Here is a 17,434-nt window from a genome sequence, read left to right as displayed (position 1 = left end):
AAAGTGGACCACTCAAGTTGTGGTTTATTGCTGGAAGAAGTCTCTCCTTCCTTCCCTATGTACGGTAGGTGTTGTCTGTATAGCATGCAAGAAACAACACTTTTCACTGTATACTAATACATGTGACAATAATAAATCAAATCAAATCAAATCATTGGGTACGCAGCTCGCAGCTATTACACACTACACCGTGCAGAGATGTGTTTTTTTTTCCAAAAATGTATTTTGCTACAAGCGAATATAAAAGGTTACAACACATAAACAATTCGGGAAACAGGTTTCTCAGCAAACGACTATGCAGTTTGTACAAATTTTTCCCCTTTTTCACCCTCTTCCCCTCCCCCCCTCGCGACGAACAACTCCTCAAACACGGTCACGAACATCCTCCACCTTGCCTCAAACCCCTCCATTGAATCCCTTAACTCGTATTTTATCTTTTCCAGCCAAAGGAAATCATACAGGTCACTTCGCCAGGCTGCTACTCCCGGTGGCATTGCCGACCACCACTCCAATAAGATTCCTCGCCGGGCAATCAGAGAGGCAAAGGCCATGACATCAGCCTTCCTCCCCTCCATCAGCTCCGGCTTCTCCGAAACCCCAAAAAAGACCACCAAAGGATCCAGCTCCACCTCCTCCCCCACTATCCTTGCTAGGGCCGCAAACACTCCCGCCCAAAATCTCTCCAAATGTTTGCAGCCCCAGAACATGTGCGCGTGATTCGCTGGTCCCCGCCCACACCTCTCACACTCATCTGCCCCCCCTTGGAAGAACCCAGTCATATCTCCCGAGTCATATGTACCCTGTGTACGACCTTGAACTCTATCAGGCTCACCCTTGCGCACGAGGAGATTGTGTTTACCCTTCGCAGTGCCTCACTCCATACTACCCAATTTATCTCCCCTCCTAGCTCCCCTTCCCATTTTTCCTTAATCTTCACCACCCACTCACTTCCCTGGTCTCCCAGTCACTTGTATATATCTCCAATTCTGCCCTCCCCTTCCACATCCGGAAGCAACAGTCGCTCCAGCAGGGTGTACCTCGGCATCCTAAGGAACTCCTTTCAAACCTTCTACGCAAAGTCTCTTACCTGCGGATACTTAAACTCACTCCCTCTCGGGAGCTCTACCCTCTCCCTCAATTCATCCAGATGGGCAAACCCTTTCTCCAGATACAACTTGCTCACCTTAACCAGCCAACTTCTCTCCACCTCCTATACAGGACATCCATCCCCCCCAGTTCAAACCCGTGATTTTCACACAGCGGCATTAACACCAATATCCCCTCCATCCTAAAATACTTCCTCAACTGGTTCCAGATCTTCACCGTAGCACCAACGGCTCACTGAGTACCTGATCAGCACCATTGGCAGCGCTGCCGTCACCATAGCCCTTCAGCTGGGCCCTTACAGGATTCTTCCTCCATCCTAACCCATTATGCCCACTCTCCTTCGCACCATCACCTCACCTTGACTGGGAGTTCTTCGCTGAACTCCCCCAAGAAAATGGCAAAGTGCAGTTGAATAGCCTGCAACGCAAAGAAACACTTCGCCAACCGCGCCGTTTAGTGAACTTTAAGCCTGCTGAACCGTGTCCATCAATAATTATTGGTCAATTAATTAATACAGAGCTCGGGTTCTAATAGGTTGAAGATTTGTAACTGGAGGAAAATATTGAGGCAAGTAAAGATCTCCACAGTTTTGAAGTTCTGAGATCAAGTCTCTCAATGAAGTTCGATGGATAGCTTGCAAGATTGAAGGTTTCAGCATTTCTTAAATCACAGTAAATATCTTCAGCTGCTGACTCTCTGGCTCAGATGAAGTTTGAGACTTGTCTTTACATCCCATGGCAGCATTAATAAGCCTGCTGGTTGTCCTAAAGGGTGGAGCTGCAGCGTGTGCTCAAACCTACCACTGCACCAGAGGGAAATGAGATGTCAGAGGCGAGTCACGGGCCTCGCATCCAGGGCAGGCCAGACACTCTCGTTATCGATACCGACCTGGATCAAAAGCTGGAGGATGTGAGCGAGAGGAGAGCAGAGGGATGTCCCATTCCCGGAGAGTGAGGGGAGGGGGGTTGGCAAGAGGCACCATGTTGTGCAGCAGGGGTGCTTCTTTATCATCATAGATTATCATAGAATTTACAGTGCAGAAGGAGGCCATTCGGCCCATCGAGTCTGCACCGGCTCTTGGAAAGAGCACCCTACCCAAGGTCAACACCGCCACCCTATCCCCATAACCCAGTAACCCCACCCAACACTAAGGGCAATTTTGGACACGAAGGGCAATTTATCATGGCCAATCCACCTAACCCGCACAGCTTTGGACTGTGGGAGGAAACCGGAGCACCCGGAGGAAACCCATGCACACACGGGGAGGATGTGCAGACTCCGCACAGACAGTGACCCAAGCCAGAATCGAACCTGGGACCCTGGAGCTGTGAAGCAATTGTGTTATCCACAAGGCTACCGTGCTGCCCATTTATTCATTGTCATCTCCCGCCACCTCTCTTGCTTCCTACTCATCCCCCAATGAGATGTCTCCCTCCAAAATCTCACCACCCTGAAGATCCATACCTCTCTGTACGGTCATGTTCTGGACAGCCTGAGGACTGAGAATGACTGAGACCTTTGCAGGAAGGTATTGGGAGGGCAGCACCAGACTGGTTCAAGCACCAGCATCACATCCTGAGAAGCACAATGGCCTGTTGGGCAGGTGACATTGGTTGTGCTACCACTATATGGAGCTCCTGCAGTGGGGTAGGCAGCTAACATTTCAACAGGTATCCATTGTCCTGTGGGATTCATCCTTGCACATTCAGGGTTTGAGTGAAGATTCGGGAAGTCTGTACTGCCAGAGGATGAAGAAGTCTAGTATTCCAGAGAACCAGGCTAATGTGGCAGATGGTGAAATTTGATTTCAATAAAAAGTCTCATGAACACCATGAAACCATTGTCAATTGTTGTAAAGACCCATCTGCTTCGCCCTTTAGATAAGGAGATCTTCTGTCCTTAGCTGGTCTGACCTACATGTGACTCTAGACCCACGGCAATGTGGTTGACTCTTAAATGTACTCTGTCCAACACCGGCATCTCCACATCGTACTCTGAAAAGGCCGAGTAAGCCACTCAGTTCAAGGACAATTAGGAATGGACAATAAACGCTGACCCAGCAAGTAACGGCCACAAAGGAAGAAAAATAAAAAGTGTCATTGTAGCTGCCAGGAAAGTGAACACACATACGGAGGATGTTTTTGTTGTGATAAAGACCAGGTGGATATTGAGGAAGTGGAAGACCTTCCTGTTGATGGATATCACTAGCCGGGTACTGGGTGCCTTGATGGTTACGTGGGTCCCTGCATTGAGAGGAATCTATATAGGTGGCGAATTCCAATGTGAGCCCACATCTGTCATTAAATGAATATGCTGTCCAGCTCTGGCAAAGAGGGCATCAGTGACCAGCAAGATACAGTGTTGTGTATGCCACCAAAGTTTGCTACTAACCCTTGGAGAGGTTTGCTACTTACCAGATGTGAAAAAGTTCAAGACCATTAGAGTGACTTTGATGTTAACTAGTCGGGCAAAAGGAACGAGAGCTGTGACTTGTAAGGTATTTGGCAACTGGGGCATTGATATCTTGGATCATGTGTTGCAGTCTCCTGCAGCACTCGTTTCAGTCACCTCTAGGTAGCGGTATCTTTGGCAATGGATCCTTACTATTGTTCTTCTTCTGTGCTCTCCTGATTTCTGCCTTTCTGCCATTCATCTCAAATGGGCTCCGAATCTGACTGCTGCGCACCCATTACCAGCTATAGCCTTCCTTCTGGGCAGCTGGCTGTCCAGTTTCCCTTGAGAGTCTTGGTCCTTGGTCTTGCCCCATGCTCTTCTACCCACTTGATGTCGCAAAGTATCCAACCATGCAATGCCCAGTGCCCATTCTCCTTGGCACCTCTGTAGGGCTAAGGGCACTCCCTTTCCAAATAGTCATTCCCCTTTTTCCCCTACTGACACTCTAATCTGGCTGGGGAGATACACTGGGACAATGATGAATGTCTGTAAATTTCCGCCTTGACAAGCTCTTCACAAGCTTTTCCAACTGTGTTAATTAGCTTCAATTAGGAGTAGAGTGAGATTCCTGCCCAACCCGCCCCACTCTAGTAATTGTCAGTACTTGACATTAGCATGCCATCTAGCATCAATATGTTTGTGAGTTCCAACCCTGTCCCATTTCCAGCTTTTGGGGGAGGTGGCGCCCAATATACTGCCCATTGTGTGTGAGAACTCACATTTGCTAAACTTTGAATGGTAAACAATTGATACTCAGATGTTTTTATGGTAGTCATAAAATCAGTACACTCTGAAATAGCTGCAAATAGATTTCCTGTTCGACAAATCACCTCCGTTTTGTATGTCAGAACCAGTTTTCTGGAAAGATAAACATTACAGCATTTTCATTTATCTACCTATTTAATGTTATAATAAACAGATCCAAATGAAATTTAAAGTAAAAAAATGCACTTGTACAAGTTATTGATTATGCTAAATGGTAATTATATAAATAAATATATGAATGAGCAAATCCCAATCGGCCTTCATCTCCATCTTCCATCACATTGCAAATTATAAAGACTGTCATGGACGAGACTTCACACATTTAAATCAACTGCGAATTTCAACATAATGTTCCCTGATACTCAAAAGGTAATGGAAAAGTAATTCTAAAATGTTCACTTATTTTCATATTTCCATTGTTCAACTTTGAACCTTGTATAAATGAAATGAATAGAATTTTTTTTATTTGATTTTTTTATTTTTATATTTTTTTAAATTTAGAGTACCCAATTATTTTTTTCCAATTAAGGAGCAATTTAGCGTGGCCAATCCATCTACCCTGATCATCTTTGGGTTGTGGGGGCGAAACCCACGCAAGCACGGGGAGAATGTGCAAACTCCACACGGACAGTGACCTGGGGCCGGGTTTGAACCCGGCTCCTCAGCGTCGTGAGGCAGCAGTGCTAGCCACTGCGCCACCGTGACGTCTATGAATAGAAATTTAAATGTCCCTATTGGATGTAGCTGTTCAACAATGAGTGCACCATCTGATGACACCAACGACAGTAGAGCTTGTTAGGAGATCAGCTTCAAGGGTTTATATAAGAATTGTACTCATCCACCAGAAGTAATGAAAATGATTTTACCAATCTCTGCCACATTTTCAGTCACAAAGAAAATCTGCGCTCAGCAGTGTTCAGGTCGCTGTCGAGGACCAAACCCAAGTGACTGCTGTCACAATCAGTGTGCTTCTGGATGCACTGGACCTAAAGAATATGATTGCCTGGTAAGCAATTTAATGGTTTGTCAGCGTTAATAGATTAAAGTGTATTTTCTTATTTCTCTTCTTCCTGGGTGACTGTGATGATTTGAGATGTCATGGTGCATCAAAGAACAAGCTAATTGGTATTATCGATGTTGTTTGTTATTTGTTGTGGGATTTAAAGAATCCCTACTGATATTATTGAGTCCAATCTCTGTCCAAGTATAAAAATGTAATATTGTTTCCTGCTTCTGTGAAAGAAGGAGATGTAAACCAGAATATTTCATGATGTATAGAAAGAGAGGGCAGAGTTTTACACTCCGCCAAGACGGGAGAATATGAAATTGAATGGGTGGGATTTTCCCAGGGAACTCGTCCGCTCAAACTCAGTTGCAATTTCACATTTCAGTGGGCAGGGCCTCGGACGGGAAACTGGCCCTTTCACCTATTAAGGCCCTTAAGTGTTAGCTTAATGGCTACTTAAGGGCCTTATCCCGCCCGGTGTCAATTTTTAGGCTAGCGGGAGTGAGTACGGATAGGATGGGAAAGTGACAATAAAGCTTTTCCCCAGCTCGGGTGGGAAAGGGGGAGGGGGGGTGTCTCACTCTGAAGGCTCCCTCAGGTCTTTGAAGCTCCAGGACCACCTCCCCCTCCCACCAGCTTAACTTCTGATGCCATGGTCACCCCCTCTCCTGACAATATAAGGCGCTCCTTACCCTCCCATCCATGGTCGCTCCGAACCTCGCTTTTAAAAAAAAATATTTTTATTGGTATTTCCCAGTTTTTACAGAGGAACAGTTCAAGTGTACCTGGTATTTACAAATAAAGTTGTTTCTTATTTACAGAGATTTTTACATGTGGTCTCCCCCCAACCCCACCTCACACCATTTCCTCAGTTGGCAGTTTAGTTTCCCTCTTGGTGCAGACTTCTGCCCTGGGCATCACATACTGCGTTCCGCCTCTTTCTGTTGCGGTTTTTAGTTGTTGTCGTTGGTGGGGGGCGGGGGTTGGTGGCTACAAGGCCCCTTCCCTTCTCCCTTTTTCCCCATGTTTCAGTCGGGGATTCCCTTGGATTCACTTCCCTCTCCCTTCCCCTCTGCTTCTTTCCACTGTGTGTGTCCTTCTTTGTTTTTCCTCCCTCCCTCTTTCCCCCCCTCCCCCTTCCTAATCGCTATTGGCCTAAAACAGGTCTTGGAACAGGCTGATGAATGGGCCTCACACTTTGTGGAAGCCCTCGTATGACCCTCGGATGGTGCACTTGATCTTCTCTAGGTGAAGAATTTCTGACAGATCTGCGAGCCAGTCTGCAGCTGTGGGTGATGCTGCTGATCGCCAGCCGAGCAGGATTCTCTGGCGTGCGATTAAGGAAGCAAATGCCAGGGCGTCAGCCCTCTTCCCCATATGTAGTTCTGGCTGGTCCGATACCCCGAAGACTGCCACTCTCGGGCACAGCTCCACCCTCACCCTCACAACCTTGGACATTGCCTCGAAGAAGACTGTCCAGAAACTGACAAGTCTGGGGCAGGCCCAGAACATGTGGGTGCGGTTGGCCAGGCCTCTCTGGCACCGATTACGTTTGTTCTCCACCTCTGGGAGTGGTTCATTCGGGTTCTGGTTAGGTAAGCCCTGTGCACCACTTTGAACTGCATGAGGTGCAGGAGGAGGTGGAGTTGGCCCTACTCAGTGCTTCGTTCCAGAGTCCCCAACCCACTTCCATCCCCAGTTTGTCCTCCCATTTCCAACTGGCTTCGTCCAGTAGTAGTCTTGCCCTATCCAGAAACCGTCCGTATATGTTCCTACAGTTCCCCCCATCCTTACTGTCTGTGTTTATTAGTTCCTCTACAAGTGTGTCTCTCTGGGCCCTGGAGTATCTTGCTATCCCCTTTCAGAGAAAGTCTTTAATTTGGAGGTGCCTGAGTTCCTGTTCTGTTCATAGTTCCAAGTCCTCCATCAGTTCGCCCAAGGTCGCGAGTCTGACTTCTATATAAAAGTCTTGTCTCCATTTTTTAAAGGTCGAGCATGGCTGCCGCAGATGGGGGCCATGGAGGACATCTCAGTTAAACCGAAATGCGGCTCATTTGGTTCCATGTCTTCAGTGTGGCTACCACCACTGGCAGGCTGTGTACTTTGTCAGGGGGATGGGAACCCTGCCGTGGTGAGGGCCCAGAGGGTCGTTCCCTTGCAGGAGGACTCCTCCAATCTCTCCCATTCCATGTTGGATTCACATATCCATCCCCTCACCCTCCCGGCTGTGGCTGCTCAGTGGTAATATTGTAGATTCGGCAGGGCGAGGCCGCCTATATTTTTCCTCCTTTGCAGTGTCGACTTATGGATACTTGGGTTCTTAAACCCCAACCCTCACACACACACACACACACACAAGCGCCAGGTTCATTTTGTCTATCCTGTGGAAAAAGGCTTTGGGATGAAGATCGATATGGATCTAAACAGGAAGAGGAACTTTGGCAGTACATTCATTTTGATCATCTGCATTCTCCCCACCAGGGACAATGGGAGTGCATCCCACCTCTGTTGGTCCTTTTCAACTTCCTCTGCCAGACTGATCAGATTCCACTTGTGGATCCATGTCCAGTCCTGGGCTATCTGGATCCCCAGGTAGCAGAATTTGTTTTGGGCTAGTTTAAATGGTAGTCCTTCCAGCTCTGTCCCTTCCTTGTTCGGGTTCAACGGGAATGCCTCGCTCTTGCCTAGGTTGGGTGTGTAGGCCGAGAAGGCTCTGAACTCTTCCAGAAGTTGCATAATTTCTTTCAGGCCATTCTGTGGGTCCGAGACGTAGAGGAGCAGGACATCCACGTAGAGCAACACTCTGTGCTCTCTGCCCCCTCTTTAGATGCCTTTCCAGCTTTTCACGTCTCGCAGGACGATCGCCAGAGGGAACGTACCTTTTCAAAGATCCTGGGACTTAGCCCCAGGCAGAGCACTGCAGTACCGCTTCTGGCCACTGCAATGCTGTGCCTGGCTGGGTTGAAGAACTGTCGGCCAGTCTGATTTACTGACAGCTCTCACGGGTGAGACTTCTTTCTAAGGGCGGAAAGAAGTCCTGCCCACTGCCATCAACACTCAAGTGAGCGTTAAATGGCAGTGGGAGTTTGAGAGATGGACGGCAGCACGTTGCGCATCTACTCTCAGGATAGAGAGCACCAATCGCTCGCCATCCTTAAAATTCAACCCGTAAAAACATCAACAATAGGAGTAGGCGATTTGGTTTTTAATAATAAGAATAATCTTTATTGTCACAAGTTGGCTTACATTAACACTATAATGACATTAATGTGAAAAGCCCCTTTGAGCCTGTTCTGCTATTCGGTATGATCATGGCTGATTCTCTATCTCACCACCATACTCCCGTGCTCTTCCCATACCCCTTGACACTTTCAGAGTCTAGAAATCTACCTATTTCCTTCTTAAATATATTCAGTGACTTGGCCTCCAAAACCTTTTGTGGTAGAGAATTCCACAGCTTTGCCACTCTTTGAGTCAAGCGGTTTCTCCTCATCTCAGTCCTAAATGGCCTACCCCATATCCCAAGACTTTAACCCCTTGTTCTAGACCCCCAGCCATCATCCGTGCAATTAGTCTGTCCAGCCCTGTCAGAATTGTACACATTTCAATTAGGTTCCCTCTCATTCTTCTAAATTCCAGTGAATGCAGTCCCAGTCAACCCAATCTCTCCTCATACCACTCCTGCCAACCCAGGAATCAGTTTGGTGAACCCTCGCCACAAACTCTCCGTGGCACATATATCCTTTCTTAGGTAAGGAGTCCAAAACTGCACACAATATTCCAAGTGTGGTCTCACCAAGGCCCTGTAAAGGTGCATTAAGACATTCTTGCTCCTGTACTCAAGTCCTCTTGCAATGAAGGCCAACATATCATTTGCCTCTCTGCTTGTTGTACCTGCGTGCTTGCTTTCAGTGGCTGGTGTACAAGGGCATCCAAGTCCCTTTGTATGTCAACATTTTCCAATCTATCACTATTTAAATAAAACTCTAAAATTATGTTTCTCCGTCCAAAGATGACTTCACATCAGTTCACATTATACTGCATCTGCCTTGTATTTGCCCACACACTCAACTTGTCTGAATCATCTGGAAGCCTCTTATCTGCCTCACCACTCACATTCCCAGCAAGTCTTGTGTCGTCAGCAAACTTGGAATTATTACTTTTGGTTCCCTCACCCAATCATTGATGTATATTGTGAATCGCTGGGGCCTCCCAAGCATTGTTTCCTGCAGGACCCCAGTAGTTACTGCCTGTCACTCGAAAAAGACCCATTTATTCTTACGCTGTTTCCTGTCTGCTAATCAAGTCTCAATCCATGCCAATACATTGCTGCCAATCCCATGTGCTTTAATATTGCACACTAACCTCTTATGTGGTACTTTATCCAAAGCTTCCCGAGAATCCAAATACTTTACATCCACTGGTTCACCCTTCTCTACCCTACTCGTTGCATCTTCAAAAACCTCCAGTAGACATGTCTGTTACATATTAGAATATTGAGCTGGCTACAACATACCGGGCTGGATTCTCATGTTCTCGGCGGCGTGCCATTCGCTGGTGGCGGAATTCTGGCTTCCCGCCACTTATAAATGGGATTTCCTATTGAAGTCACCTCACATCGCCGGGAAATCTGCCGGCAAGGGTGTGCTGCCGGTGGGAAAATTGAATCACAACTCCCAGAGAATTTTGGACACTGTCTCAAAATGCATTGAAAATTCCAATATCAAGCTTTGTGAATGGGAAAATCTATTTTAAAATGTGTAATCATTTACCTGCAGTATCAGTTACATCTGTAGTTATTGCCAAGATTGGAATTTTCCATGGCGTTCTGGCAGTAGTGCTGGCTACCATTGGTCTTGTCTTTACTGGTGCCCTGGGACCATGGTTCCTGTCCTGGTTGTTGACCTGTGCTACCTACGAACAGTTGTGCCTCGTACACTGTAAGCTCATTATATCCGGCCGCACTATCTAGGGCTTCCATTCAACCTCTTGCCTGCACCTTCTGGCCATGGCCCCAGCTCATTGTGCTATTCTCTTTCTTCCTCTCCAAGAACACATGAGAACAAAAGGATTAGGAGCAGGAGTAGACCCTATGGCATGTCGAGCCGGCTCTGCCATCAAGTATGGTCAATGGTGTGAGAATGGATCTGGCCCAGATAAATTGGAATCAAAGATTGTCAGGCAAAACTGTTGCTGAACAATGGACAGTCTTTCAAGAGGAAATAGTTTGGGTACAGTCAAGGTACAAATCCACAGGGGAATAGGTCAGACAAGCAAATCCAGAGCTCCCTGGATGATGAAAGAGATAGAGAGGAAGATGAAGCAGAATAAAGTTGCTGAACACAGATGTCAGGTGGATAAGACAATTGAGAATCCGACTCAAAGTGGAAGGTTCACAGGGGAATTGAAAAAAACACATACAAAACAAACAGAGAGCATGAGAAGAGACTGACAACTGACATAAAGGGAATCCAAAAGTCTTACATAACTGTATAAATAGAAACTTAATGGTAAAAGGAGCAGTGGGGCGGATTATGGACTCAAAAGCAAATTTGCACATGAAGGCAGGGTGCATGGTGTATGGCTGATGAACTAAATGAATACTTTACATCTGTCTTTATCAAGGAAGAAGATGCCCCCCAAGTCATAATAAGAGAGTAGGTAGCTGAGATGTTAGATGAGTTGAAACCGATAAGGAAGAGGTATTAGATAGGTTGGCTGTATTTAAAGTAAATAAGTCACCAAGACCAGATGAGATGTAACCAAGAATACTGAGGGAAGTAAGGTTGGAAATTGCAGAGGCACTGACCATAATTTTCTGATCCCCTTAGATGCAGGGGTAGTGCCAGAGAATTGCAAAGTTACACCCCTTGCACAAAAGTTATAAAGATAAGGCAAGCAACTGCAAGGCAGCTAGTTTAACTTCAATGGTGGAGAACCTTCTAGAAACAATGGACCGAATTTTCATGGAGGTGGTAGGAAGATCCAGTCAAGAAACCTCCTGACTTGGCACACCCATCTCCTTTAAAAGAGATCTCTCCTTTCATATTTTCGTCCCAGGGAGGTGAGGTGAGATGGAGCCAGGCCCACCACAACTGGAGACAGCCTTGAGGTGCAAAGGAAGTGGTGGCTGGCCAGGCCGGCGGGTTAGAATGCCCACCCCTATTTATTGGTGCTCATCCTAGTCTTACTGATGAATGTCAGGCTCTCAAATACATGCCACTCACCTCTATCCCCCATGCCCTCTCCTTAACCCCCATATGCCCTATTCCCACTCATAGTCCCTCCTATCCCCCATTCCTCTGCATAACCCATGACCTCTCATATTCTCTATTTCCCTCATACCTCCCATGTATCCTCCGTAGAGAGTATACACTTTGGCAGACCTCAGAATATCTTTGAAATGACATTTAAAAAACATTGTAATCTCATTCAAACATACCATACTGAAAAAGACTCTCCTTCAAAAAAGCCATTCCAAAAATATCTAATCCACTCAAGTGGTAAATCTGCTGTAAAACAAAGAAACATCTATTTCATTAATCACATCAAAGACAGATTATCCTTTAATAATCTCTTTAAACTGTCAATTAAATTATCTATAGAGCTTCCTGCTGGGACGAGTGGTTCTAGTCCTTTTGAATCTTGGCCAAGCATTCATAATGGGCTCAGCTGACATGACAAACTTTTGCAGTTCACAGACAACTATGTTTGGTGAAATTGCAAAAACAGACGGCTAAGTATTTCCTGAGTTACATAAGATGCCCTATCAATCACTGCACTCCAACAGCAAGGATCTGGGTTTTTTCCTCCCCCTGAAGCCCTTTTGAAAGGGTTCTGGGCATTTAAATCGCTTCAGCTTATTACACTAGAGATACCAAGCAGTATTTTCTTCAGTTCTGAATGCATAATAGCACTTTTCCTGTTGGAAAAGGTATGCAAATGCAGCTCAACACTGGCACAATGCTCATCAATGTAACAATCAAAGTACCTTTTCAAGACAGAGCCTTATACTCAATCACTGCAGTTAAATGCATCAAAGTCATTGAGACTGAAATAACAATTTTTTGAATGTTTCAAAGCTTGTCAGTGAAAGAATTCCATGAGCAGGTGTATTTTCTTTTGGTTCCTCACTTGGGACTGGCACTCGCGCTGTGACTGAGAGGCCACAAACCATGTCTACTTGATGAAGGGGCCCGATTTCACTAAAACTGGGGGGGGGGGGGATTGCACAATGGAGCCAGCAAGGTCTGGATCACTACATGCTACATATGGGATGCCTACCTACACCCTTACCAAGCTGGTGAAATATACTGAAAACATGAATGTGGTGGGTGGGCAAGCAGGGATGAAAGCTGTAATCAGCTCCCACCTGCCATTTCTAAAGACCCCCTGAGTCATCCTGACTCAGCAAAACAAATGCAGGTTAGCTAAGGAAATCCAGCATGGATTTGTTAACAGCAAGTTTTTTTGATTTTTTCTTTTGGTGAAGCAACAGAAACGGTAGATGACTTGACCTGAATTTCCAAAAAGCGTTTCATAAAGTGCCGCACGACAGATTTGTGAGCAAAGTTGGAACTCATATGAAAAAAAGGGACAGTAGAAACATGGATACAAAATTGGCTGAGTGACAGGAAACCGTAGTGATGAACACTTGTTTTTTTCGACTGGACGAAGGTTTAATGTGAGAATCCACTTGGGTCGGTGTTAGGACGACTCCTGCATTTCTTGATCTAGATTAATGTCCTATGCTTTAGTGTACATAGTGTCATCTCAAAAATTGTGAATGAAACAAACCGTGAGGAAGATCCTGCTAACTTCAAAAGGCAATAGACAGGTTGGTAGAATTGGCAGACAAGTGGCAGGTGAAACTTAATACAGAAAAGTGTGAAGTGGTACATTTTGATAAGAATTCTCCAGCTGTTCTGATCCTCTTTTCCCACCAGCACCTCCTCCCATGGGTTTCCTGGCGGCGTTTGGTAGCTTCTATAGGAAATCCCATTGACAAGTGGCGGGAATAGGGAATCCGGCCGCCAGCGATCAGTGATCCGCTGGGAAACACATGACTGGGGGAATCGGAGAATCCAGCCCAATATACACTAAATGGCACAATTGTAAGGGGAGTACAGAAGAGGAGGGTCTTGAGATATATATGCACAAATCATTGTGCAGCACGGTCGCACAGTGGTTAGCACAGTTGCTTCACAGCTCCAGGGTCCCAGGTTCGATTCCCGGCTTGGGTCACTGTCTGTGCGGAGTTTGCACGTTCTCCCCGTGTCTGCGTGGGTTTCCTCCGGTGCTCCGGTTTCCTCCCACAGTCCAAAGATGTGCAGGTTAGGTGGATTGGCCGTGCTAAAAAAATTGTCCTTCGTGTCCAAAAAAGGTGAGGTGGAGGTGTGGGGATAGGGCGGAGGTGTGGGGATAGGATGGAGGTGTGGGCTTGGGTAGGTGCTCTTTCCAAGAGCCGGCAGACTCAATTGGCCGAATGGCCTTCTTCTGCACTGTAAATTCTATGATAAAATTCTATGATTGAAGTGGGAGGCAGGCAGGTGAAGAGCACATCTAATAAAACAACAAGATCCTGGGCATAGAATGTAAAAGACTGTCCTCAGCTGAAGTATTACATCCAGTTCTGGGTGCCACTCTTTCGGAAGGTAATGAAAGCATTAGAGAAGAACAGAAAAGAGTCAAGAGAATGGTATCAGGGATGAGATAAGTCAATTGTTTAAGTAGATTGGGGAATTTGAGACTGTTCTCCTTTAAGAAGATAAGGTTGAGGGGAGATATGATAAAGGCAATCAAAATTATGAAGGGTCTAAACAGAGGAGATAGGAATAAAAACTTCCCATTGACGGAAGGACCGAGGCCAAGTGCACATATTTAATGTGATTTACAAGAGAAACAATGGTGACATGAGAATAAAACTCTTTACACAGTGAGTGGTTAGGATCTGGAATGCACTGCCTGAGAGTGTGGTGGAGGCAGGTTCGACGGAAGCGAATTAGATTATTATCTGAGGAGGAAAGGTTCGTAAGGCTGTGGGGAGAAGGGAGGGTAGTGGCACTTGGTGAATTGCTTTTGCAGAGAACCAGCATAATCACAATGGGCTGCAAGGTTCTCCTTCCGTACTGTAACCATTCTTTGATTCTGTAAAAAGCATAAGGAACCTTCCTTACTAAACCTATAATGTTACCAATGAATAATAAAGATTATATGAGTATATTTTTTCCACATCTTTCCACACTTCTTTGTGAACACTTCACTTGGTCCCTTGAGAGTAATTAATGACTTAATGTAGTTACTACAACAAAAATATTAGTCAGAATATTAAGTTTTGCTCCGATCATCTTTGATTAGATACTTATATAAACGTATGTGTGCTCAAAAGAGGGCATTACCTAATGCCACATCTTGCTAATTGGCAGGAAAGTGGAGTTGAGGAATGACCAGATGAGCCATGATCTTACTGAATGGCAGAGCAGGCTGAGGGGCTGAATGGCCCAATCATCCTCCTATTTCCTGCGATCTTATGATCCTCCACCATATTCTTACTGCATTCCACAGCCTAATCACTCTCTACATAAAAGTTTTTTCCTCATGTCGCCCATGGGTCTCTACCAATCACTTTACATTGGCATCCTCTGCTTATCATTCCCCCCCCCCCCCCCCCACTAATCGGAACAGTTTCTCCCAATCTCTTCTGTCTTAGAACACTCATGATTTTGAACACCTCTATCAAATCTCTTCTCAATCTTCTCCTCTCAAAGGAGAACAATCCCAGTTTTGCCTATCCTTCCATCTAATTGATGTCTTTCATCCTCTGAAGCATTCACATAATTATTTTCTGCACATACTCCAATACGTCCACAGCCTTCCCGATGTGTGGTGCCAGAAGTGGACACAATTCAAGTCTTTCATAAAGATTTATCATAACTTCCTTGCTTCGTAGTGTTTTTCTCCAAAAACAAGCCTGTGTCCCACAGTACGTGGCATATTTCTGTCTGACTTGACAGACAACAATAACAAGTAACTTTTACAGTGAGGTTTGCAGAGGCTAATCATCTAAACTGTGATTTATGTGACCAGTTTTGTTGTAGATTAAAGACAAGTAGCTGCGTTTCAAAGTTCTGTTCAGTCTGCTGCCTGAATGGGTCTAAGGTGAAATGAAATTCTCAGTTTTGTTTTGTTTTGTAGCGACTGTCAAAACTGCCCTGGAATGTTAACAGAATTGACACCTTTTTATGGTATTGGGCTGACCCTAATAATAAAGGCATATGTCACTGTCAGAACCAGATACATTAAACAGAATAACATAAGAAAGCAAGTATATTAAATGTGCTGAATATGATTTCTTTTCTCAGGCATGTCAGAGGTTCAGTGATGGAAACACCTGTAAAGAGTCATGTCCTCGTTTGGAAATCTACGATACAAGCACATTTCAAATGATACCAAATCCAGAAGGAAAATACAGTTATGGAGGAACCTGCGTAAAGGAGTGTCCCCGTATGTTGTATAAGTTCTGGAAATATTCATTTTCAGCTAATACTAATAGGGATAACTGTGGTAATGAAAATAGCAGACTATCTATAGACTCATACTGAACATTTACTGTCTCATCGATTAACCAGCTAATGGTTTGCTTTGGGAGATTATTGGTCTCTGCACGCCCCTCTGTCTGAATTACTTGTTACTCTTGCCTGTCAGACAGCATGAGAAACTAAACTGCAGGAGCTGGCTGGTTCCCCAGTAATTTTGGGGGTCAATTGAAAGTAACAATCCGGAGATCAAAATGTTTGATGTCATTGTTGAGAGGATTCAGGATCAATACTCGTGCTTAAGTTAGGTTCATGATCAGAATTTGCCTTTTTTATTAATAGCAATTTGGTAGTACAGAACCTGAGTATTGCTGGTAAAAGAAACATTCTTGTCGAAGCTTTTTGTCTTGCACTCATCAGGGCAGTCACAACAATACCATACAATAACTGTCAGTCACCATCAACCGGTTCATCCCCCATGGCAAAACTTCTATCAATCTGAGTCCATTTGCCAAGCAATCAGCACTCTCTTCTCATACAGTATCAATTGTTGCTCCCTTTTAGTATTCATTAAGTATATTTTAAATACATTTAGTATTCTTCAAAATTGTCCTAATGAATGCAAGATGAAAAGCTTTGTCAAAAATATCTCGGTTTAAAAAAATTCTTTGATGGGATGTGAGTTTCGCTGACAAGACCAGCATTTGTTGCACATCCCCAATTGTCCTTAACCTGAGCAGCTTACTAATCTATTTTCTGAGTTAAGAGTCAACCACATTAATAAGGGTTTGGATTCAAATGTAGGCCAGACCAGGTAAGGATGGCAGATTTCTTTCCCTTAAGGGCATTAGTGAACCAGATGGATTTTTACAACAATCAATGATAGTTGCCATGGTCTTTCAGTTCTAGTTTGTTTTAATGAATTGAATTTGAATTCTGCCATGGTACGATTTGAACCTATGGCCCCAGAGCATTAATCTAGATCTCTGTATTACTAGTCCAGTCATATTACTACTACCTCACTGTCTCCCCTAAAGAGTATGAAAATTAACATCATTTATTGTCACCTGAACAGCTTTACATTTGACTCAAAATTTATTCCTTTGGCTATAAAATCAAATGTTTTCGACTGAATTTCACAAACAATATGAATTGAATTGTGAAGCCTCTTTCTAATACTGTGATGATCTCCATTCCTCATAATTTTAGATAACTTTGTGGTAACAGACCTTGGCTCTTGTGTTCGAACCTGCAGCCCTGGTACATATGAAGTGGATGAAGGGAAGCTCAGAAGGTGTAAGAAATGTGAAGGACCTTGTCCAAAAGGTAGATATCCCTGAACTGTCCTTTACTTATTGTGCAACAGCTGTGTTATTGTTTACCCTCTACACAAACAGTCTTCCATCCTGCTCCCAACTCTTTTTATCCCATTTTTCTTCATCTACTTCTCCAATCCAATTTTGAATGTTGACATAGTTTCCTCGAAGTAAATTCAATAGTCTCACAATATTTTGTGAAAATAAGTTTCTCCTGCTCTCTATTATAATTTGCTTGCATTTTATCTTGT

At 44.7% G+C, this 17,434-nt stretch overlaps 1 protein-coding gene across 2 annotated transcripts in view; it reads left to right on the top strand.

Moving 5' to 3' along the window:
- egfra (epidermal growth factor receptor a (erythroblastic leukemia viral (v-erb-b) oncogene homolog, avian)) overlaps positions 1 to 17,434 on the top strand; it is a 372,624-nt gene that overhangs the window by 250,022 nt on the left and 105,168 nt on the right. For both annotated transcript variants that reach the window (XM_072508802.1, XM_072508801.1), the window contains exons 6-8: positions 5,214 to 5,332; positions 15,694 to 15,835; positions 17,077 to 17,193. In XM_072508802.1, coding sequence (XP_072364903.1) covers positions 5,214 to 5,332; positions 15,694 to 15,835; positions 17,077 to 17,193 — 378 coding nt within the window. The remainder of the gene's footprint in view (positions 1 to 5,213; positions 5,333 to 15,693; positions 15,836 to 17,076; positions 17,194 to 17,434) is intronic.

Source organism: Scyliorhinus torazame, chromosome 6 (assembly GCF_047496885.1).
Source record: "Scyliorhinus torazame isolate Kashiwa2021f chromosome 6, sScyTor2.1, whole genome shotgun sequence".
Taxonomy (NCBI): Eukaryota; Metazoa; Chordata; class Chondrichthyes; order Carcharhiniformes; family Scyliorhinidae; genus Scyliorhinus; species Scyliorhinus torazame.
The sequence above is the reverse complement of the archived record's forward strand: the minus strand, read 5'-3'. Positions and strand labels throughout refer to the sequence as shown.